Source organism: Molothrus ater, chromosome 3 (assembly GCF_012460135.2).
Source record: "Molothrus ater isolate BHLD 08-10-18 breed brown headed cowbird chromosome 3, BPBGC_Mater_1.1, whole genome shotgun sequence".
Taxonomy (NCBI): Eukaryota; Metazoa; Chordata; class Aves; order Passeriformes; family Icteridae; genus Molothrus; species Molothrus ater.
The window spans coordinates 20,653,336-20,679,119 of NC_050480.2; the positions used below are offsets into that span (position 1 = coordinate 20,653,336).

Here is a 25,784-nt window from a genome sequence, read left to right on the forward strand (position 1 = left end):
TTGTTGACTTTGTTATGAGTAATAATGGCAGGCTGTATTGCAAGGGGTAGCATTACAGTATTTGTAGTAATTTGCTTTGCTTAATTTCTGATGTGTTCAAACTCTTTGAATATTTGTACAATCTGACATCGGTATCCATGCTATAAATGAGTGTCAGTGGGGAAATGGTGTATCAGGTGAAGAGTGAATTGATCACAAGAGGTTTCACATGCAAAAGCCAAAGGATAAATTAATCCTGAAAGTATTTTACTGGTGCTAGAGAGATTTACAGAATTGAAGCGTGGCATTTGTGTGATGCCAGTGCTTTTATTTTTTTTTGTTCTTTTTAATTTAAAAATAATTTACTTGTAGATTTAATTAATTATTCAGTGTAATTATTTCAAATTTTGTCCTTCAGGCTCCAAAAACATTGTGCTTTCTGTTAGAATATTAGTATTTTTGCTGTTTTGTTTCCTGTCACTGTTTTAGTCTGAGTTTTTTTCCTCTCAGTTTTGGTCACCATTCATTCTCCTTAATTCACAGCATGTAATTTTTTTCAACCTTAAGTTGCCTTTGGGGGCAAGAAATTATCAGTTGATTTCTTTTTTCCAACTAAAGCATAGTTTTCCCTGAGGTAGAAGGTTGCCTCTTTTGTGCAGGAGCCTCTTCAGCTGGTTACGTATGTATCACTGAACTCTGCAGCTCTCAAGAAAGGCTGTGTGAGTAAGAATGTAAGATTGAGTGCATAATGTGGTTATTACTGAACATTATTGTCCAGTTTGTGTATGGATCAATAAATATAAAAGCTCTTTAATTCTAAGCCATTTTTATATAAATTAGAATATTATTCTGGCAGTGAGATATTTATTTTTATAAACATTTCACTGCCAGAAATACTTTTTTGTAAGTTTTTTTAATCAGACTAATAGATTTTATGCTCTGTTTCAGACTACTGAACTGTTTATGATGCTTTAATTATGTTGCCCAAGAATCTTTTAACAAAACCCTACTGTGCTTAACTGAAGTGTTGATGTGTGTTGATGACTTCCTTGATTTGTTTTTGTTTATAGATGTCAGCACTGTAATTGTCATCCTGCAGGAGCCATTAGTGGGACTTGTCATCTTGTTACTGGACAGTGTGTTTGTAAACAATTTGTAACTGGTTTGAAATGTGACAACTGTGTTCCCGACGCCAGTAATTTGGATGTCCACAACCTCTTTGGCTGCAGTAAAAGTAAGTGGATGTTAGGTCTTAAAAGCATGTCTTTCAAATTAAAGTTTTTAATTGATTTAGTGAGTATTGAATTAGGTCAGCAGTAAATTATTCCCTCCCCACCCCCAAATATAGGGTGACTGAAGTTTGAGTGATTTTTACTGTATTGTAGGATTGTTTTCTAGAGAGATGTGCAGAATCCTTTGTGTCATACACACCTTAGGCTTGTAGTTTAACCCAGGGGATAAGGGTTAAACTACAAGCGACTGCCCATAGTTTCCTTGCACATTTTCTTTGTAGTGACTAATCCAGAGTTCATCTTCTAGTCAAGAATGCAACAGCATTTGTACAACTTACAGCTTAGCCCCCTTTCCTGCCACTGACAGGAGGCAGGACACCTGCCTTCAGAAGGTCTGAAGAACAAAGGTCTTTTGAAAAACTTCCCCATGTGATTAATTCCAAATGTTCTCCTCAGTGCATTGTAGCTTTGCCTTTCTCCTCTTGGGGCACTTTTTCAGTCAGTTTGGGAAAATATGTGATGTGATGTAAACAAAGCATCATAAATTGGCATGTGTGAAGTGGGGTCAATGCTATATTGAGGGTCAAATCATGAATTGTAATGGAACAAATTGCAGTGGAACATCTGGATATCAAGATCACCAGCACACAGTCTCCAAGCTGGCGGAGTTATTAAAGAAAAGGCAAAAGTATATGTCATAAGAAAATTCAGTACTTAAGTTGTCTTTGGGTCAATGTTCAGACATGGGTTTTGAGGGCATCATGCTATGCAATGCCAAACTATGTGGGAAGGAGCTCAGGTCACTCTGGAAAAGCTGTGTGGCACACCTTACTGCCAAACACAGTTAACAGCCCAGCCTTGGAAGTCCTGAAAGCAATGAGTGAGGAACTCTGCAGGGGCTAGCTGGACATTTTTGTCAGCAGGCCTAATTAATAATGGTCACACTGGTCATACTGTGAGAGCTAGCTCAGGTAGCCATGTGTAATGCAACAACAGGGTTAGACATTCCCAAGTTATCTCTGGAATATGCTTCTGGATCTTCCCTCAACAAAATATTTCTTTGTGTGTTCTACATGGATATTTATATGATATTCATAACTGTGATATGTGAAAATCATAGATTTGCAAGCAGAGATGTAAATGCACAAAGTAATTACAGGTAGAGACAGCTATCAGTTTGTATTTTTATTTAATTGTAAATCACTTTAAATTTCAAATAATATGCATTGTAGAATGCATGGCATTAAAAATGGTCATAAATATCCTATAGAGAATGATTTATTTCCAAAGACAATTTTTTTAGCTTTTCTCAAAGTTTGGAAGTATTTAAATAGTTTTGATTCCTTTTTCCCCATACTCTCATGTAAAAAGCACAGTATCTATTCATTGTTCAGGCAGTTGATTAGCTCGTTGTTTCTTTAAAAAATGTAAGATGTTTCAACTGAATGTGTAATAATAATAATACATGGCACTTTTATGATGCTGTTCATCTTCAAAGTGCTTTACAAACATAAGCCACCCTACTTATTTGTGTTGAGATACACATTGGATAAAGGTCAATAGCAATTTAACTATAAAATTGATTAATAATAGTATTACATAGAGAAATAATATAATAGATTTTAGTTAGACAAAAGTACATCAGGCAGTATTCTAAATGACAAGCGGAGTCCTCTTCTGGACATAGAGGATATAGCAATTGGAGTCTTTTGGTTATTCATACCAAAATATTTGAACTTGTTGCACGCATGTGGAGCTTTGCCTGGCTTGGCATTTGTAGTTATTTTCATTGCAGAACAGTATTTTGTTGACACATTCATTACTGGTTATAAGTCTTTGCCAAGGGAAGCAAAAGGAAGTTGCTGTTACTGTCCATTAGTGTTCTTTAAGGAAAAGACTTTTTTCTTCAGCAATTTTTCTACTTAACAGTATCTTAGATGCTGCACAAAAATGTACAATCAAGTACTTTGCTTACTATTTAAAATTTAAACCAGCAAACCTCTGGAAGCAATATGCAATAGTGTGAGACTGCCAGTGGAGAATGAAGGTGATGCTGGTAAATTGCTGTAATTTCTCAGGTCTTGTAAGTATATATTACATGGAGAGAAATTCTTTTAAATGCCAAAGGAATTTAGGAGCACTTGTTTCCTCTGATTCTCAAACTTTACTCCTGTAGAAACTTTAGCATACATTTACTTCCTAAGTGAGATGAACTCAAAAGTTGTAGATTGGCATCAGAACAACCTATGCATTTTAAGGGGAGATGATGATTATGTTCAGTTTAATCCAATGAATTCTAGAAATATTTTGTGCTATTTCTTGGCTGAGAGTCTGCAGTAGAAGCATGGCTTTTCGTTATCTTACTCTAAATAAAAAGCTTCATCTCACTTTCCAGATTTGTATTAAAAACCTGTATATAGTGTGCTCACTGATTTTGGTCTAAATCTCTACATCTATCACTTGTGTGGCTTGAGGTCCTCATGACATTTTCTCTCTGCAGCTTCATTCTTTGCTTCTTGTCTCTTGTTAGCTTGGCTGAACAGATTTTAGTAATTAACTTTTGGTGGTACTAAGCAAATATCCACATAATGAAGAGGATGATAGTTTATAAAAGAAGAGAATAAAATCCATGCTTCAAATCTTGATGTTCTCCTATAATACTTAATGTAGGGGAAGAAAGTTAATTGGGTGGTTCTGAATCTAGCTCCTGGTACCTTACTCCATGCGCTGATTTCTGTGCTGCCCTGGACTATTCTCATTCCTTGAGAAAAATGTTTTCCTCTACATCCACACTCCCTTGGTGAAGAGGTAGGGAAATGGCACAGTCTGCCTTTGATAGCAGTTACTATCTGCCAAAACAGACCTGTCTTGTTCTGTGCTGATGCATGGTGTAAGGGACAGAGAGTAGGGCTTTCCTCAGTGTAACTGGATTACTGGAGGTCCTACAGCAAGCTGTGGACTCATGCTCTGACCTGAATAATAACATAAATATAGAATCATGGAATCATCTAGGTTGGAAGGGACCTTTGAGATAATAGAGTCCATCCATCAAAACATATGTTTATGTTAACATGTGTGTATATATGTATATAAAGTTTAATTTCTGAGTATTAGCTATTATCTTAGGTAGGACCATGATTACACATTTGGATGACAAAAGAGCCATAGGAGAGATTTTGAATGCTCTTCCTTAAAATGTGAGGCACTTGGCTTTTGAACTTCAAGTTTGTTTTTCTCTTTATTGATACTAGTGCAATAAAGTAACACATGTTTCAAAGTCAATAGAGGTAGTAGGAGAGTCAAATTTTGGCAAATTAACATGTCAAGCTGATTTCTTAAACTGTTAGATACCTTAGTCTCATGGATTTGAATTTCACTGGAAACAAATGGAAGCCAATTACCTAAATAAACTTAAAAATTTTGCCCTTTATGTTTTTGTGATTTCATTATATGAAGTAAGCTTATTTTAACACTTCAGTAAAATCTGGACTTAGTTGGACTTTCCATTTGTATTTTACTTGAGGAGTTTATGCCTGGTCTGTGCTAAAATGGAATGAATCCTCTGAAAAAATAAATCCTAATTGAAGTAGAAACTTCAATAAAGCAACCATATAAATAAGTTCTCATTTTATAAAGATCTTGAAATACATTTAAAAGAAACCCCACCTGTTTGGAAAACACTTGCTTTATTTTGGGGTGGAAAGGGAGATTAAGTTTATTCATAATTTGTTTAAATATATACACTTTTTTCATGGATAAAAAGCGTTGTTGAAGAGCATTTGGATGGATTGGTGTAGTCTATTAGTGTCTTGCCCTGGTGACTGTACATTAACTCAAAGTGTTTTTTGGGTGAAGAATGCTCAGCAGTTTCTTTGCATTTTTCTCTAAATTTGTGTGATTATTGATTACCTTGATTTTTATATCCTCAGTTTTTGTGTATGTTTTAGCTCCTTTCCAGCAACCTCCTCCTACAGGAGAAGTTCTCAATTCCTCTGCTATCAATCTTTCATGGAGTTCCCCTGACTCTCCAAATTCTAACCGGCTTATTTACCAGCTGTATAGGGATGAGGAAGAAATTTATACTACTGAAGACTACCATCCTTATAGTAAGTAAGGCTGCATCAAAGATTTTGTATTTGTGTGTATATATCTATGTGTAGTGTTTCTTGGCTATTTCTCATTCCTGTCGTTATCATTCTCAGTTGTTTTGAATATATTATCCTGTTTCCCTTTAATGAGTTATTGTTCTGTGTTACTAGTTTTGCTTGAAAGGAATGAATAACTTAGTCTAAAATCTGGCAAATGGAATCACCCAAAATGGATGATAACTATTTTACTTTTTAATCTGAAAGACTTTAAAATTGACTTACCAAAAGTATTTATTGAAAATATACACAGATGCCAAAACCTATGAGTCAATGTCACATATAAAGAATTAGGGTGAACAGAAGAGACCATAATATGCTTAAACTTCTTTTTTCATCTTCTTGGTTTTAAACTGTTAACAGATAGGAAAGCTTTTTGTGGCCTCTAACTTTTAGCACCTTCTGTTTAGCTATCACTGTAGCTCCTGATTTGTCTTTAGCAGCACCACTTCTCTCATGTTGAGGCTTGCCAAGGGATCCTCAGAAGGCAGTCCTAAAGGATTCGACACTCTGTCCAAGCTGAAAAGGCCATTTTGTGCTAATATTGATCCACTTATCAAAGGAAAGGAGATGGATTTGGATACTGTTTGTATGTATACATGGCACACAAGTGGTTTTTTAAGAGGACGAGTGTGGTTTAATGCCACTAAGGTTTGACCTCTGTTCTAGGAGCCTCTTTAGTTTGTTGCAGTTTCTTACCAATGCAGCATTAATGTTTTGCAGAAGTTGAGTCTCTCTAGTTGTTGGTGTGTACCCTGGAGGGGAGAGAAAAAAAAAAAAAAGCTGTTTTTCAGTGGAAGCCAAGAACCTTTGGAATGCACCTCACATTTCTATGTTATGGTTCATGCTGCAGTATTACAGTTCATTACTATGTGGCTTATGTTTTGACTTTGGGCACTCTGCAGTACATACTGTGAGGAAAGGTATGTGACCCCATGTAAGCACGAGATGAAGTGATTGAGAGAAAGAAATATTAAAAAGTGTAGACAACTAATAGAGAATATTCCAACACCTTAATTTGGTTTAAAGGCCTAAGTTTAGTAAAAAAAATGAATTTTAAAAGAAAAGCTATGATATTTCATTGTTATACATCTATTTAGTAATGTATTTGAAACAGTGCATTGTTGAGGATGTTATTTCATTATTCTACCTACATTTCTTTCCCTCTACTTTGCAGAAAGCAAAAAAATTGTGGACGTAATTAACTGGATAAAGAGACATTAACATGTTTCAATTTAACAAAACATTATCTTCTTAAAAGTTTCAAAAGGCATTTTTGACATTTCCTGGAAATCCCCCTGATTAGTGATATTAAATCATCTACTCATGTTTGGATATTAAAAAAATACATTGGTAATGCTGACAGAATGTTTCCTAATGCTATTTTTTTCTTAGTATAGTTTGGAATTTGTAATTCTCATGAGGTGAGTGTACAACTGGATTAACATTATCTTATGGCTAAATTAGGGCTTTATAAAAAAATTTAACTTCCCAAGGAAAATTAATAATAATCAGCTTGGTGACCTGGATGATAGTATTGCAGAATGCCCAATTAAAACAGTGTTTTCTTAACTGCTCTGGAAAACTTCAGCCTCAGGTTTCCCAGATAGTCTTTGTCTTGAGGATAAAATTAACTACTCGCTCTAAAATGTGAAAAAAACCCCAAAGTTACTAACAATTTTAACTCCAAATTAAGTTTTATTCTAATTACTTATAAATGTAACTAAATACAAAATCATAAACTCATTAAGGATGGAAAAGACCTCTAAGATCATTAAGTCAAGTGATGAATCCATCACTGCCATGTCACCTCTAAGCCATGTCTTCAAGTACTACATCTTTTTTTTGAATACTTCCAGACATCTTGAGTCTACCAGACTGCTAGACAGCTCATTCCAAAGCCTGACCACCCTTACCATGAATAATTTTTTCCTAATATCTAATCTCCTTATATCAAATACCCAACCTTCTCTATCACAATTTGAGGTCATTTCCTGTCATCCTCTTACTCGAGAGAAGAGCCTTACCCTCAGGCTGCAACCTCCTTTCAGGAAGTCTTAGAGAGGGATAAGATCTCTCCTGAGTCTCCTTTTCTTCATACTGAACAACCCAAACTCCCTCAGCAGCTCCTCACAGGACTTGTGCTCCTGACTCTTCACCAGCTCCACTGCCCTTCTCTGGACATGCTCCAGCACCTCAATGACTTCCTTGTAGTGGGGGCTCAGAACGGGGCACAGGATTTGAGGTGGGGCCTCACCAGTGCCAAGTGCAGGGGAAATCCTGCTGAATCTTCTGCTGCTCACTACTAGCACTCAAGGAGGTCTCAGCAGCCCACTGTTGAGCTGGCAGCTGTTCCCCAGTCCTGCCTGAAGTACCATGGTTTGCAAGGTCTGAAGATGACGTAGCGTGGTCTCATTATTGCTGGACTCCAGTGATAATGTTGTGATTGCTATAAGGAGTTAAGTACTGTAGGCAATTACTGGGCTGACTCTGCTGCTTTTGTGCTACAATATCAAAGGTTGAATATCTAGCAATACTCAGAGTTTTGTGGTTCTCTTCTTTAAGTTGTAATCAGGGCAGTGCTGGCTTGCCAGTGTGGATGTACAGAGAGAATGCAGAAATAGCTTCGGCCGCCACTTCATTTGCTTTGCAAAAGTTTATGCGTATCTGTGCTCTGACACATAATATATTAGTCAATGTTAACTATTTCTTAAGGCAAAGAATGTAGGGTGTTGTGGTTGTACATAAATTCATACTGTGCTGTGATGACTAAGATGTGTAACTGCTTCTGGGATATGCACAGGAGCAATTAATGGCAATTGGTACTATAAAGATACTAAAAAAAAACTACTAACTAAGAATAATGGAAAGTAGGTGTGGCAGCAGCTCTCTGGTCACAGAGAGCAACAGATAACTTTCTCAGGCATAGTGCTGGGAAAAGTCTGTGAGGAGATCAGAGAAAATAATGGAAAACAATTCTTAATCTTCACTTGCTGGTATTGTCAACATGTGGAATGTGTTATGGAGATTTGTTTATCAAAGGGTGGTTTCTTAATTAGCCAATGGTGATGGTGCTTGGATTGGAGGACCAATAAGGTCCAGCTGTATCATAACTGTTTGTAAAAGAGCAATGGGTTTCTAATAAAGATATATATGGTCCACCTTCCGTGAATCATGGAGTCCATGCCAATTATTACCTGGCCAGGGGCCCATTTTCTGGGACAAGCTGGGGGGAGGAAGGTAAATATAAGCTTTGTATATACCTTTTTAATAATTCTTTGCACTTTTGTTTCACTCCTTATCCAAGATCAAATGCTTTTCAAATGAGGTTTTAGGCATTGTTGTAGAAATGAGGAAGTGAAAGCACACAAAGTTGAAATATTTGGTCTTATGCCATCAAATTAATCAAAAAAAGAGGTCTGAAAGTTTGCACAATGGTTTGGGGTTTTTTCCTTAATTATATTCTCTAATATTGATGCTGATTTACATTTGAAATAATTATTTTGAAGAAAAAGAGGAATGAGAAGATAATTGTATTAATTTTCATGATTAAAGCAGGAACTAGAAGTTCAGTGGAAAAATAATTTCTCTAATGATGCTAATGTGCAGGGGAAGATTATAAAGGATAAAGGGGACCTTTTTTCCTGCTAAAAAAACCTGAGAAGTTGCAATGTTTATAATCTCAAGAAGGTCATGTGGACAGGCATAAATATGTATTGGATTAGAGCTGGACAGAATTTAGGTATAGCAATTAAGATTATTTTTAATGTGTTAGATTGATACAATTTTCTTCTCACCTGTTTGTTTCAGGTGTTCAGACCTTCACCGATGTCATTTTAGCTCCATATACCTTCTACTCCTATTATATCCAAGCCAGCAATGTTCATGGTTTTACAAGAAGTGACTCAGTGACATACAGAACAAAATCTGGGACACCTGTGGGAAGCTTGGATTTAAATCCTGTCTTTCCTGTTAGTCACCACTCTGTTTTACTTTACTGGACAAGTGTCTCCAATGACTCTGGGCCCATAGAGAAATACATTTTGACTTGTACTAGCTCGGTTGATCTGCAGCCTTGTGGTCAGTATGAAGGCTTAAAGACTTCAGCAATTATTTGGAATCTCATTCCATTTACAAAATATGTTTTTTCTGTGCAAGCTTGTACTAGTGGAGGCTGCTTAAAGAGCCAGCCAGTAACTGTAGTTACTGCACAGGCTCCTCCAGAAGGGCTACACCCACCGACTGTGGAAACCATCAGCTCAACAGAACTGGCTGTGGAATGGTCACCACCTGAGAAGCCAAATGGTAGGATATTGTCTTTACTTTTGTCAGTCAAAGTCTTTGCAAGGGAAAAGCAACATTTCCTCAAATCTCATTAGAATATCCCTGTCCATGCACCATGCACTGAGAAATGAAGTAAGGCATTTTCCTAATTTGCCTATATGCTATTAAGTGTATCCTCAGAGTCTGTGTTTTATTCTTCCAGAGTCCAGAAATCCACTGACTGTTTGGTCCCAGATTTAGCACTCAGTGGCATCTGCTGCAGCAAAAATCACATTTATAATCAAACATTTACAGTAAAATGAATTTTTTCCTAATTTGCCAGATTGCTTAGTTCAGACAGATGTGGTAGTATTGCCTGACAAAAGATAAATAAGCAGATAACAGTTATGGAAAAAATATAAGAATTAACAGAGAAGTCTGTTTTTGAAACCATCCGTCATGTGCAGTAGCCAATTCTATTACCAGTATAACTTTGTTAGGGATTAGGTGATTGCCAAGAGTTGCTGGTCTAACTTGTGTAATAATATTTTAGGTTTTTGAAACTGAGAACACAGCTGTTGTAGGATACTTCTGTGATACCACTAATTTTGTTGGTAAAACTATCTTTTAATATGTGAGCAATGGAATTTTGTGAACTTGCACTAACGTGCACAAGTATTTATGCATGTGAAAACAAGCATTTTTATCTGTTCACAGAATGGGTGTCTGTCTTTGGGGAGCTCGGCTTTCACTTTGAGCATCTAATTTTCCACCTCTTTCCAGACTGGATAGGAAGAATGCCCACACAAGAATGACTGTGTGTTTAGAGGGGCAGTTTCTACAATGCAGGTCATGATGTTTACTGTTGGCACCTCAACCTGTGTCATACACTCTTCATAGTCCATAGCCATGACATGCATCTAGTGGCCAGCACAAGCAGATTTAAGCAATATTCTCATATTGCCTCGATGTCTGGTCAGATTTCCTGTTCTCTCCAAAGACAAAGAGAAAAGCTCTTTCTCCCAAGCAACCTCTCCAGTTTAGTGCATGAATACAGACCCAAATGCATAAATTTTATGGCAGTTATCTCTTGGCTTTACAAGAAATCTCTGGTAAGATTTCTTAAGATCTTAAAGTTAAACTACTTTCACCATCCAGCCTAAATAATGTATTGCTTCATACCACAACACTGACTGTTTTTTTTACTCCAGAGTGGTGAGGCTTTCCTGTCCATATAATAATTTTGCATTGATATAAAACTGATGTACATGTATCTCGTATCCAGTAGGAGATACATGCACATATCCAGTAATATGTTTTAAAATATTGGCATTAAAATAATTAAAATGTCACTCAAAAGTTCTCTTTATCTTAAAAAAAAGAAAAGAAAAGTAAAAAGAATTTGGTATTTTAGTAGAACTCCAAATATCATTTAAATTCACTTTTTTTTCCTGGCCTTTTCCTCTAGGTATAATTATAAGATATGAACTTTACATGAGGAAAAAATTCAAATCAGCTTGGAATTTTCTTCCTCCTGAAATTCGTATTTTCCAAAGCAGTGGATGGCTCAGTCCTCAACCAGTTGTGGAATCTCAGAATGAAAATGCCTTGGCTCCACCGCAGACCAGTACCACAGTCATTGATCTGGAGCCATTCACAGAGTATGAATTTTATGTGCTAGCAGTAAACATGGCAGGTAGCATATCTTCAGATTGGATATCAGGACGAACAGGAGAGGCTGGTAAGCACTGGATTGAATTTATTTGACAGAAATGAAAGGAAAATGTAATTAGCATGTATTCTTAATTTTCCATAAAAGTGTTTAATAATGGTTAACTAGGGACAAATTCACATTTTTAACTAATTAAAGATAGGTCAGATGATCTCAGAGCTGAGCATGAAAAGCAAAATCATTTTCTTCACCATAATATCATGTTGCTGAGGAAAATAATCCATGTCAATTAACCCTATATTTAAACTACAAGATTGCAAAATATACCAAGCAGTGTTTTAATTTGAAGACCTTGAGACGGTTCCCTTTTCAGGAGTATAGTGCTTGAAACTTCTTCTGAGACCCCAGTGAGAGATGCCTCTATCCAAATTAGGGTTCAAATGAGACCATATGCCCAAGTCAATTACATGGATTTTATTTAACAGGAAATGTGAGGTGCAGAGATAGAAACAAAGAGAAAACAGTGGGGAGAGAGAGTGATCAACAGAAGATAGTTACCCCCCATGGATCCAGCAGTGTCCTGTTAGTCCTTCTTCACTCTGGTCTCCTCAGTGGTGATTCTGAGATCATTCAAAAATTTTCACTATTTATACTTTTTAGCAAATAAAAGAACTAATTCTCATTGGCTACAGAGTTCTCTTATTCTATTGGTTAGAGGATTCCCTTGCTTCTAATACTAATTAGTCTCAGTCTTTCTCTTTTTTTTGGTGTCAGTGGGTTTCTTGGGTTGATGGGCTGTGGGTTGGTGGTCACAATCTCTCCTGATGGATTTACCTTTTACCCAGTCTGAGCTGATTTCAGCACAGTTGCCAAGTTGGCATTTGTTGTGGCCCATAAATCTTGCATTCTTTGTGTCCACTATCAGTGATACATTCTTCTTCCCAAGGTTTTTAAACCTCCAGCTGGGTCTGAGATAACATCTGGACAATAGTACCATCTTTATCTTATCTCAAGTTCTTGTGATGGTGGCTTATCTTGCAGTCCAGGTTCCAGGTATCCAGAGAAGTATATTCAGGGGAGCTTCAGTGATTCTTAGTTTTTGCAAAAGCCATCTGTCCCAAGACTTGGGGTGATCTTTGTTTGACTGGTGATATGTGGGCGGGCAGTTGCTTATTCACACAGTTTGCCGAAATGGGAATCCTTATCTGGGTGCTTTTAGCCAAAAGGAGCAAAGCAGATCTCTCATGCCCCAGGCCTGGAGCTAACACCATCATGTCACTGCTTTGGTGCTTATCTCATGGCTAAGTCTTTTGTATTTGAGACAGCCAACTGTGCTCTTTAACTCCTTACAATGCTTCACGGGCTTTTATAGAGGCCAAGTGTCATAATATGGCCCCTTTTTATCAAAGTGTAACCAGTTTGCAGCCTCTTGTATTATGACCCTTCTCTTCAGATTTTCAAAAGGGCTTTGCCACATGACATATTATGTCAAATATCAGCAATTTATTTCAATGCTTTCAGTAGAAATCTATGGTTTTCAGATTGATAAAGCCTATGGTTAACAATTAAACATCTCTCTTATCTTACTTATGCTCTTGTTTGGTGCTCGCTTGAAAATCATGTCCTCAGTCGTTTGCTCCAGCAAAACAGCAGGCTAAACTAATTCCTCCTTCAAAATGAGCCTTTTTGCTTATCTGTTCCTAAATATTATATGTTATAAAAGTGTTAAATTGTATTTGGGAAGAGTTCCATTAGTGCACTTGTTTGTACGTAGCAGAAGTGCTGTGAGTTGGTATCCTATTATTACAGAGGAATCAGGTGGGGATTTAACTGCAGTGCAAACAATCCTTTAACAGATTTACTATGGAAGACAGGGGAACTGTTTTGTAAGAAGTGAGAGACATGTTAATTTCAAACTGGCCTAGCAAACAGAATTGCTTTTAAGATGCTGAAGTATTGAACACTTTTTGCTTTTATCAGTTTTTTCCCATGTTGCATGAAGTTCTTCTTCAAGGCCTTTTCATTTGTATGTACTTTCCTACCTGCTACAAGGGATAGGACTGTAGTGTTGATTAGTATTTCTTTGAAGACACAGGCAGAGTTTTAATCTGCATTCACAGCCAGAGTAGAAAACAGGAGAATGGTGAGTGAAGTACTTACCAAAATAAGGTGAAAATTCCAGCTAGTCTTGAAAATAAGGTTAGAATGGGAAATGATTGTCTGAAATGGTGTTTTGCAAGTACAATGAGGAAGCTTGCATTATACATATTGCTCACTTACTTTATTAGTATTATTAATTTAACTTTATTTCAGCCCCAGTATTAATGCCATCTCCATCAGTATTCCCTCTTTCCCCATATTCCCTTAATGTGTCATGGGAAAAACCTGAAGATGATATATCAAGAGGAGAAGTGATGGGGTACAGCATCAGTTTGATGAATGAACAAAGGTCTTTGCCACCATTTTCCCAGGTATTATTGTTAGTTACATTAAGTCTTTCCTAACTGTTAATAATAATATTGATAAAACCTGATGTCCTCTGAGGTGTTGTGATGAATTTTTTTCTCTGGTTTGTTGTGTGTTCTCTGATCACCTACAGGTTTGATGCAATGCTATGTACTACATCTGCATTTTAAGCTGTCTTTCTCATCTGACTTGTGTTCAGTAGCAGTTCAGAGTCAAAATTAGGACAGATGAGCTTGTGCTGCAAAATTTAAATTCCCTTAATATTTGTATATACTGGTTCTATATTGTTGCTGTACTTGCTAATATGCTTAAAGCCGTATTGTAGGTATCTACGTTTTCCTTAAAAAGGTACTTGTCTGGATGAGTTTTTGAAGTGAGGAAACCTAAAATACTGGAAAGAAACAGATTTAAAAAGTCAAAATATGTGAATTTAGCATACTGTTGTAATGTTTGAGTGACTGGGTTTGACAAACATATCATGGCATTAGTCGTAAGCTGAAAGCTGAGGAATGAACAGAAACATGATACATAATCAGAATATGGGAGTGGATCTGGTGCTCTCATATTGTATTTCTCATTCAGAGCTGATTTTGTCTTTTGGTATTACCACAGATGGGCCTCAGTTTATTTGTTTATCAGCTGGGGATGCTACTGTTCTCGGGGCTGTTATAACAATACATAAATGCCAGTTGCTTCTGGTCACTGGCTTGCAAGATTCTTCATGCAAAAAAACATCTGAAAACAAAGCTATCTAAAATGCTACAGTTTATTCAGTTCCCCTCCCATTGATAGCTTATACTGATGGTAAAGTAAAGCAGATGCAAGTGTTTGTAGGTATTTGTTATTCTCCTCCCTCCTAATGCCTCCTAATCATGTCACTCCTTCAATAGTGGTCAGATTTCACAACTTAATAGTGTCATTTTCGTCATCTCAATTGTCGCTGCACTGTTTGTAGTGATAACTGCACCACCACACAGTTTTATGAGGCAATAACTTTGTTTCCTCATTTATCCACTCAGGAACTGGCTTATTACCTCATAAAACAGTGTGATGGGAAGTATTATCACCTAAATCCCAGCTTGTTCAGACTCTCCAAAATAATCCTCTCCCTCAGTTGGTCTATCCAGGCTTTCTCACATCTGAGTGAAGGAACCTGCAAGTTCAGAGACAAGTTTCTTATTAGTGATCATGTCATCAAATGACAGGAATGAAAATATTATTAACCAACTGTTGTCTTCCAATCTGTTTGCTTTGCAGGTTTTGCATATAGCTGAGGCTCACGAGCTCTCCTACGTAGCAACGGGATTAAAACCTTACAGGACGTACAACTTTACTGTTACTCTCTGCAATCAAATTGGTTGTGTAACCAGTGAGCCAGGCATGGGGCAAACCTTGGCAGCTGGTAAGGAAACAATCTGTAGCAAAGTGCAAAGCTGACACATGGTTTACTAATGAATACCATGATGATGGTCCTAGTTTGATGCACAGTGGCAGGGGTAGGTGTTGTATTAATACACAGTAACTTGCTTAATTATTATTTGTTTGTTTTGACAGATTAAACCCAGAATGTTTTCAGTGGAGGTTTAAGGTATTCTACTATGGCAGTAGGATTTGTGTACTGCTCTCTTAGTTGCAAGTTATGATATGTATGGTTTTTATTCATGTTTGTTTTAAAGTGAAGGCATGTAAATGTGTCTGCATCCACTCATTCATTCAGGATGCTAAGAAGTTGTTAATTTGTTGTTGGGGGTTTTTCAGAGTGTGTTTGCATAACAAGAAATATGAAATGCTCCAGCTGTGCCAATGCCTTGCTTTTCACATGCAGGACAAGTTGTATGGCTTTAAGAGTAACATAAGTACATAGTGTCTTGTCAGAAGCAACATACGTGCTTTGGGTCTGCTTTTTTGAAAATGTTTGTTTATTTAGCCCCTGAGATTTGAGATTTTGCTTTGTAGGTATGTATCTACATATATATGGGAACACTGCTAAAGAAACTGCATATACGTTCCTGTGCACCTTAATGCATTTTCAGTCTTCAAGTTAATTTCAGTACCATTGTCATGGATTTCTAAGGTACTGTCTACAAATTTAGGGGAAAATACACATCAGTCCAGAACAGAGATGGAGAAAGCCTGTATTTCCTTTGAAGAAAGGACTGGCCTAAACTCACTTATTGGACAGCAGGGGTTCAAGAGGGTTTTAAGAGAGAAATTTTTAGGATATCAGCTTTACAAGTCTCTTTATTCATGGAATGAGGTAGTCAGTATGGTTCTTTAATACTATAAATACTAGCTGAAACCCATGATATGTGACATACTGAAGAGACCTGACCACTTAACATTGTGGTTTCCTTTAGTATAGGCATTTAAAACACTTTAGTTAATGTCACAATATTAGCTAAAATGCTTAACTAAAGATGTTAAACAATTAGAACTAAAAATGTTAAGCAATTAGTGGTATTGTCATATGGATGTTGTGATGATGATCTTTGCAATTATCTCTCTCACATAATTTTGTTTCACATAGGAAAATATCGGAAATTTTCTCCTGTGCTATTTAAGGTGTTGGGATATTGCCTCTAGTCTGTCCTCTGTTCTTCATGTCTATTTATTTCATTGCCTTTCCATTTTTTTTTTTCAAGTGGAAGGCTGGCCATATACAGAGCCTCCTACTTGTATGACTTTATCCCATTCCACACAGCCATGAGGAACGGTGTTCCAGTCTCTGCTGATAACCCTGGAAATAAATATTGTCTAAACAGCACACCTTATTACTACAAATGATCCAACTTTGCATTTATACATTTATTAAAAGATTCAGGAACAATAGCTTAGTTATGCTTGACAGCTTGTTTATGACCATCTCCTCCCTGGTTGTGTTAATACTCAGAGACCTATCACATTAGAGAAGACAGGAGAATACAAAATAGCATAGCAGGCATGTCCCCATTTATTAGCTGTTTTGTGGTGAAGCCTTTTCTTACTTATTGTTGAAAGCCTTGAAAGAAAAGAATCAGTGCTGTATTGTGTTCCTTTTATTTTGTATTTAAAGCATGTTATTGCAATGTGTTAAATTGTAGCAAACTGAAAAATGAAAAACTTATATTTTGCATGCAATTTGCATGTGTCTCCCACAAGTCACATTTTTTGTTTTGCTCCTGGAGATATTTATTTCATCCTATCCATGCAGGGTTTTTTTTTGTATGTGGTTTTTTTGGTTGTTTGTGTGAGATTTGTTTTTTTCTTTTCTTTTCTTTTTGTGTGTGTGCATGTTTCCTTCCATGAGGTTCTGTAAAACTATGTTTCCAAAGACAATTTAAAAGAAGCACTACTTATGTGATGACAATCAAAGGGAGTTAAAACTTGAAACAAAATTGGGAAAACCAATCCCTGGCATTTGTAAAACTAGATAATCAAGTCTTAGTCCATTTCTATCCTTTCTTTTTTTGTCATTGAGATGTGCAAAATGAAACTAAAATTGTCTTTCTAGGACTGTTGGGGAGTTCTTTTTTATGGAGGAATGTCTCCCTGGCAAAGACACAGCATACCTGGCTGGATGCCAGTCCCCCCTCCATGCCCTGGCAAAGGCAGCCTTTTGGAGGAAGTCTTAACTGAAATGTGTTCCAGCATGATGGTCCCCTTGCATTGTAACAAAATACAGGAGCTTTCAATTGTGTTTCAAGTTAGGCTAGAGGTTATACTAAATTGGACTAATTCTTCTCCTCTGATCCTCAGGAGGAGGAGCAGAAGGACAATGGAAAACCATGTCCACTCACCTTTATGTATGGCATGTCTAGGTTTATCACATGCAACATTTCAATCAATGGGCATCTTGATGGCTGTGATTTTGGCATGTCCAACAGATGTGTATTAGGAAGGGGCTTCTTTTGAAATTGCCAATGGCTTCTAAAATTTGCCACTAGAAGTCTAGAGTAATTTTTAAGCTTTGTTCAGATCCATTAGGGTAATTTGAAGCCTAGTTATAAAAAATATACTCTTTAAAAGATAATATTTTTCTCTGAAGACTTGTGCTTTGGTTTTTTTTTTCTTTTTTTTAGTTTGGTGGGTTTTTTTTTTTCTTAATACATTGTAAGACAGAAAATGAAAACAAAGGTAGAAACATGGCATGAAATAACTGGAAACAAAATTATTGAGGAAGAAAAGTAAGAGATTTTGAGATAAGATTGAAATGATAAAGAAAAGAGACTACTTCACACAGGAGCAGAATTTAAGGATAGCACCCAAGGGGGCAGAAGCATCAGGAAAAGTCTGCTGATTTTTCAGTGAGAAGTGTCTTGAACTATGATTGGGTAAAATCCAGAAGCAAACTTAATGAGTGGATTCATTCTAACTTGGGGTTCAATATAGGCATCTGTACTGGGAATATCTCATGTGTAGCTTTGCAGGAGTAGAGTGAAAGAAAACTCAAATTGGCTGTATGTCCTTGTGTCTGTCAGACTGGCAAAATCGCTCCTCCTCACCAATACACACACCCACAATGTCTGTAAATGGTAATAAGACAAATCAGAAGAATGGGAGGGGAGACTGTGAGAAAACAAAGTAAACTTGCTAAGAATGGAGTTATCTTATAAAAAGGCTGAGTGTTACAAATGCATATGAAGCCAGGAGGGTGAGCTAAATAAAAGAACAGTTATGCCTGATGCTCCAAGAATGGTAAAAATTGTTGGAACATCAATGATAGCATAAATGCAGTATTGGGATGAAAGATCAAAATAAGCGTAGGAAGGTAAAAGAAGAGAATTACCCATTCCTGTTACCTTCAAAGAGAAGGTGACTGGACAGAAAGAGAACCTAAATTTGATCTGTTCAGATACAAATACATAAATAGCAGACTTTTATATATGCAATTAATTAAGAAGTGTTTCATACTTTTTAATCAGTCTTTTAAATCATAAATTAAGCAGCTGCAGCTTCCACAAGCCTTGTGGTATTTGAAACACTTTTATGCACTGCAATATTCTGCTCATGCTACTGAAGTCCTTGGCTGATAGATGAGGAGAAGTTCATTGTTGAAACTTCATTTGAAAATTTGAAATCCAGTTTGAACTTTGCTTTAGTCTCTGCTATCACAAGATCATCAAGTGGATCTGCATGTGTGTAACTGAGAGCAATATTAGACAATAATTATACATTTTTCAACTCAATACATAAGCAAAGTTTTCCTTTATTCTTCTCTCTGGGTTCTGCCATGTTCAAATTCCTATTTATTTTTGAGAATGGCATTCAGTCTGTTGTTTTTACTAGGTCTTAGGCTTTTTTTTATTTTATTTCAAAAGCAGGTTTTGTTGCATGGTTTTCTCTCATGGTAGGATTCTGAAATGGTACCTATAGAACTTTACTAGCTGGTACCAGAGAGACCTGATCCTTTGAAAGTTAATTTTTGTGACAGTGTGTCTGCGTGAAATTTTGAATTACCAACACAAAACATGCATGTTTTCAAAATTTTTAGAGGCAGAGAAATGCCATTTTATTCCTATAATTTTCTGTCATTTCAGCAGGATGAAATTAGCCATGTGAATGCTTGGACCAGTACAATTGCTTACGCTACTGATCTCAAATCATATAGTCAGAGGTTGCCTTAAACAATCTATACAGCTGTGTTTCATGAGCTGCTGTGTGACTAAGCTTACTTCTAGTAATTAAGTTCACCTTTCCTTTGCCCTTAATTAAAAAAAAATCATTTAAAAAGCACTTTTTAAGACATAGCAAAGTATTTGATTTGTTATTGCTGCCATTTACCCAGCACATTGTATTCCTGATCTTTTGCTTTTTGATGGCTATTACAAGGTTCAGAAGCTAATTTGTAGGAGATATTCTTCCAGCACCAGCTGCATCTGGCTTCTTGGCAGACTTCTGAACCAGTTGTATTTTGGGCTTTGGAGTTGCCTCTGGGTTTGCTGGGGTAATTATGGGCTGTGTTACACTCTGTGTTGTTTTATTTTTGATTACCCTTTTAATCTGAGTTATTTGTCCATTTTTTCCCATTTTTTCCATTCATGAATAAGGTCCAGTGCAGACCCTTTTCAAAAGCCTCATTTGTTAATGTCTGTCATAAATGGCTTTTCTACAAAAGGCTATGCCTCAATTTTAAAATCACCAATACCCATTAATCAGGTAGTGAGAAATGTATAGTTTCCTTTGTTACAGAAAAGAAATACAAGGGCCATTTGCTGCTGGCCTGGAAACACAGATTGTTTTGCATGCATGTTCATAAGTCTCTTCATTGTGAATAGGACCCAAAGTGATTAAACAAGCACTCTTAATATGTTAATTTATAATTTTAATTACAACAATCTTGTATATATAGTCATTAGTGAATACTAATATAAATATTTTTCTACCTTTTTATTCATAATGCATAAACCAATCATCCAGTTACTTCTCGGCAGTTGCCTGTTTCCGTTTCATAATACAATCTTTGTTCTTAGTTATGAATGCATTTTGTTCATTCCTGTCTTGAATAATCCCTCATTAAGCTAGTCACTTTCTGCTCCATGCTAAAAAGGAAAAATTATCATGCAAATGTGGCATGCCATATTAAAAAGCACATTACCAAACACTTTTGTTGCTGTCCTTCAATTAGTTTCCCTTCTTTGAATTTAATTTCATTTGTTGTTAAACTACTGACTTGATGTATGGACTCATGAATTTGAGGCTGCTGCCAAGAATGTAGCAGGAAAAAAATCAAAGCCTCTTCAGAGAGCTACAGAGGCAAAGCTGAAATGAATTTGCTTCACCTTTGACAAGAACACTTGAGCAGCACTGGAATCCTCTGATGATTCAGCTTGGCTAATTATCCAATTATTTATTCCAAGAATAAAGACGCTGTTTTACAATTAGAAAAGTGTAAAGTAATCTGAGAAATTTCGTAATGACAGATGACTTAAGTAACTTCTGAGATAAATAGAATCTGCTCAAACTTGTCTTGCCAAGTGTTCATGCTGCAGTTAAACTGCTCTTTGAGTTTCAGGGAATCAGTAGGGAATTAAAAGTTATTTGTTTCTTCTCCCCCACCAACCACATATTATGCCATAAAATAGCTCAAAACAGCTCAGTTTGTTCTTTTTCCTCTCTGTCAAATTTGCAACATTTTAAAGCTATGTTTAAGTTGCATTCCTCTTGATTAAAAGCTTTTGGTTCAAAGCAATACTTTTTAATTGCCTAATAATATAAGTCAGTTCTTAGGAAAGAACCGTGCATTTAGGAGTTCATTTGCAATATAACTGAAAAATTCATTGCATGGCAGTAAAACAATTTACTGTTAATTACAAGGAGAAGAATTTGCTGTACCATGCTCACAGATTGCCATGAATCATGCAGCACTCCTAGAGATTTATAACAGATGTGTAAGTGGGATGAATTAGCAGGGTTTAATAACAGAGACACAAATCATGCAGACTTCAAGGAGCTTTAATTGATATACTAGAATGTGACGGGCATGAATCACTCAGCCATTCAACAGCACTGTAACATATGGTCAGCTCAATATGCTGCATCTTAAATCGGTTGGTGAGTCGTTGGTTGTCCCATATGGTGGAAGCAATATATTTTTCATGATTTTCAAAAAATACAGTGGATTACATCTTTTTTAAAAGAAATATTATTGCAACATATCCATGTTACTAAATTTTCTTTTAATGTCTATTGTGGGTGGGTTTTATTCTTTTATTTTGGGAAGGAGTCCAAAATGGACTCTAAAGAATTTCTTATAACTCAAAATATTGTCGGAAGATATTATTGTAGGTATTATTGCTTGACTCATTTGCTGTTGAAATGACTTGATACCATTGTGAAGTGCAGAAAAGGAGAACATACCTGAAATGCAATGGCAAACTCAAGGTCCTCTGGACTAATTACTGGAATCAAAAATGAAATGCATGAGCCATAGTGAGGTGTGCAATTTTACCTGCAAGGTAAACTCCAGTATGAGAAGAAAAAGATATTTTTTGTAACTGTTTTCCTTGAATTTGGCATTTTTTCTCTTTTATTTTGTATGTATGCATTTGGGATTCAACAGTTAAAAATGGTAGACTTTTTATTGCTTTTACCTTCCTGAACAATTCAGTGTCTACTTGAGGATTTTGGTGGAAGAGTACACAGATACCTACCTACAGTAAGCTGAGCAGAAGTTACTCAAACATATGTAAGCCTGTAAAATTTAGCTACAGTGTAAATATGTTATTCCTGGGACAAGAATCTGGCAGAGTATGGAAAAGCTTTAGCAGTTGTATTAGTAAACCTGACAGACTTGAGAAAGGAATATTGTAGCCTTAGAACCATGGCTGCCAGAATTTAATGTCAACAATTAAAATTTATTTTGATCCTTACCTAGTGTTTATTACTGTTTGTATACACAACAGACCTTACTAATACAGAGATGCACTATTAGATGGAATTACCATCTGTTCAGAGCGAAATGCTGGCATCTGTCTTCGAGCCTAAAACTAAAATGATATTATTTCAAACAAAACAAAATTAACTGCTCTTTACTTACCAACTTCATTTTTGTGTACACGTGTGTGCATAAACACATGGGAAAGGCTTGTTTGTAATGACCTGTGTAGCAACATCTATATTTAGATATATGACTTCAACATAAGCTGTATAGACCATCTGTCTTTATTGGTCTTTTCTGTGCCCTCTGCTACACAATGGCATGCAGCAATCATGGGCTTTTAAATACTGTTTTAGCCTTATAATATATTAAATATCTATTATATAGCAAGACATTAAAACTACATATTTAAAATACACAAAAATGTGACTTTGAATCCACTAAAATGCAGTATGCTCATTATTTTGACAGATGTGTCTTAACAGAACGTGGCTAAAAAAAATTAAATAGGTAAAATTATACTTGATTCATCTTTCAGAAAGTAGCTACAGGTACCACAGTGACACCTTTAGGAAAATATATACTGAATCTTTTAATACTGAATATTTTTAATTTCAGCATTTAGTATCCTGCTGGGCTAGTGCTACAGATTTATTTCAAGACTTTCTGTTTTTATGAGCAGTTAGGTTTTCTGTTTGGATTTTTTTGTTATTTTTGTTTTTAAATACTTATGTAACCTATTATGTACAGTTTTGATGTGCTGTCTTGATGCACAAGAATTCTCAAGCATCAAGGAGACTGGAGTTTAAATACTAGTGCTATAGCAAGGATGTTACTTTCTGAAAGAGTAGTCTTGTGTTCCATATATCACAAAATAATAAATTGTGTCATGCCAGTGTTTAATGCGTGTACACAGTGCATTAACTGTAACTGTAGTACATTTATTTGTGCTAGAGGAGACTGGAAAATGATTAAAAAATCAATACTTCCCTGTCAGAGAAGCAAGTGTTACGATGCATTTAAGTAGTTAATTGCATAAGCCCCATAAAAGCTTCAGGTTTGGGTATCAGAGATGCCATAATTATGGTCCAAGTAACTGCCATTTATTAATACTAGACTTTAAAGGATGTAGTTATTGTCATGAATGCTAGTCAGCTGTATGCCTTTTAAAAATAATGAATTTTAGCATTTCTGTTTTGCCATCAGTAATCTGAACTGGAGGGCTCAACATCTTTGGTTCGCATTTAAAACGCTGACGTAGGCTGGTTCCCTCAGAGGTGAAATTTTGATTGTTAAGCCATGTTTTCTATTTAAACTTGTGCATTAATACCACAATTCATTAGTGCTGTGCCCTACTTATGCAGGCAAGCTTATGACCTCACACTGCATTACTTCAATTTTGACATTGTAAATTTCTACCATCGCGTGAGATACTAATTAGATTGTGAAGTCATAAATGATACCTAAGCAGGAATTTACAGCACATAGTGCCTTTGGCAGTTTCCCAGTTCCCCCACTCCCTGCTTTCTCCAAGAAGACTATCTGTCAAGTTATGGGGTGTGGGGGACAAAGAAAAAGAAAAAATAAAGAAATAATATACTACTGGCAAATAGGAAAAATGAAAAATGTGTTAATGATCTTGGAAATGCAGGAATGTTTAAAAAGATGTTATTAATTCATTTTAAATGAAGCAATCTCTCCTTCTCTAAAGAACCCATGCTATGTACAATGCTGGGCTGTGAAGTAATGTGTCAGATTTTGAAGGCCCATATTTTAATTCAGGTTTTATTGTTCTTGAAAGGCGTTTATTGCTCTTTACTGTGTCATTATGGGAACAAGTAATTTTTACAAGTTGTCATTGTATTTCGCTTCCTGGGCACAAATGAAGTTTCTGTTGTTAAATCCTTCTCTTTATCGGGGAAAGAAGGGTGAGAAAAAAGCAGGATAAGATGTATATAGATTCTGTACATAGCAAAGTGTTCTCATACTTCTCCAGATGACGTCTTCTGTTGTATCAGTGATGGTCCATTTCTTTCCACCTATAGGACCATTGTGTCATTATCCAAACAGGTCATGCTGCCCTCCTGTGGCTTACTGTACATCCTTTTATTAAAAAATGGAATAATTGTAGTTAATAACTCAGCTATAGAGTAGCTAATGCTATCAGAGTGTTTAAAAGAATATCAAAGTATTGGTTTTAACAGTAGGAGGATCATCCTATAACGTAAAACTATCTTGTGCTGCTACCTTTGTGGAAGCAGTCTTGTTTGGAGTCCTGGTGTGCACCAGAATTGGTGGAGAAAAATTAGAGAGAGTTGTTTTCTTGAAGTGAGCAATTATCTGAACACAAGCTGCTGTCTGGTGTGCACATCGTGAGAACAACCTGAAGGGTCTGCCAGGCTGTGGAGAGAGAGCTGTTCTGCTCCTCTTGGTGAGGATGAGTCCAGTGACAAGAGACCCCTGTTGTCATGTACCACACTGAGATGTAACAAGAGTTATAACTGCTCAAATTTTCCTCTGTTTTTTTGCTTACATCCCCTTGTGAAAGTCATACAGATGCACATTTACAGAGAGTTTGGCATGTGAGACCCATCATGGAAGGAAGGAATCCAAATATACTTTTTATGAAGATGTTGATTAATATTCTCAAAGATTACGAACAAAAATATTTTAGATATAATTACAGAGACATATGTCTAAAGCCTGAATAAACAAAGTATTTCTTGTGCAACTGAAAGTAAGTGTCTCATAAAGATTAGGAATGTTTTTTGAGTTTTTTTTTTTCCTCTCCTAATTAAGCTTCTATGGATATCTGTGTTTATTCTTAAAATCAGAAAATCAAACAGAATGTTTTGCAAAGATTGTTATGTGCAACAAATAATTCCCCAAGTGTTATGGATGATGATACCTAGATAACTTTTTTTATCCACAGCTCCAAGAAAACTTAGTGCCCCTCGTGTTGAAGGCATAAACAGCACAACAGTAAAGATAATTTGGGATGAACCTGAAGAGCTTAATGGGCCTTCTCCCATCTACCAGGTGGAAAGGATGGATTCATCTTTAGCTGCAATGAATATAGAAGTAACAAAAGGGATCCGTTTCCCAGGAAATGGATATTACAGATTTGCGAGTTCCACTCTCCCCACCAATACTTACTTTACAGGTAAATGCATTTAAATTACTTTAAAAATGTACTAATTGAACTCTGCATTCATTTTACCATTTAGTATCATGTTATGTAAAACTTGTATGTTAAAGTAGGTAGGTTCTAATTTATTAAAGTAATGTAATGATTAGTGATGTATGGGCTATTTTGATTCTCACTTAAAAAGGGTGTGGAAATCACTGGACACGTGGGATTTTTATTACTTCATGTTTGGACAGAGAGATGTACATGACAGTGGTGTTGCTGCATATTCGTGCAGCAACAAAAATCTTATATTTACAACTCAAAGCCAAGTTATTCTTGGCTTTGAGTTGTAAATATAAGATTTTATTTATTCTTCTGGGATAAAAACTTGGTAAATTATTGGCTGTGAGTGCTAAGATGTGTTTTGTTTAGTACATTTTTGAGGATTCCTGGGGCTGCATAAGCACTCAAAAAGCTCTGTCTTCCAGTTTCAGAGCATTTGTGTTGTGATCCTGTTTGTTTTGTTAAGGAAAGAGAAAAG

The 25,784-nt window shown here is 36.1% G+C and overlaps 1 protein-coding gene across 1 annotated transcript in view; it reads left to right on the forward strand.

Annotated features, from left to right (window-relative positions):
• The window catches only part of USH2A (usherin), a 375,273-nt gene that overhangs the window by 72,827 nt on the left and 276,662 nt on the right, over positions 1-25,784 (forward strand). Inside the window, exons 15-21 of the mRNA XM_036380788.1 lie at positions 1,050-1,213; positions 5,159-5,317; positions 9,167-9,661; positions 11,088-11,360; positions 13,605-13,762; positions 15,015-15,159; positions 25,046-25,276. Coding sequence (XP_036236681.1) covers positions 1,050-1,213; positions 5,159-5,317; positions 9,167-9,661; positions 11,088-11,360; positions 13,605-13,762; positions 15,015-15,159; positions 25,046-25,276 — 1,625 coding nt within the window. The remainder of the gene's footprint in view (positions 1-1,049; positions 1,214-5,158; positions 5,318-9,166; positions 9,662-11,087; positions 11,361-13,604; positions 13,763-15,014; positions 15,160-25,045; positions 25,277-25,784) is intronic.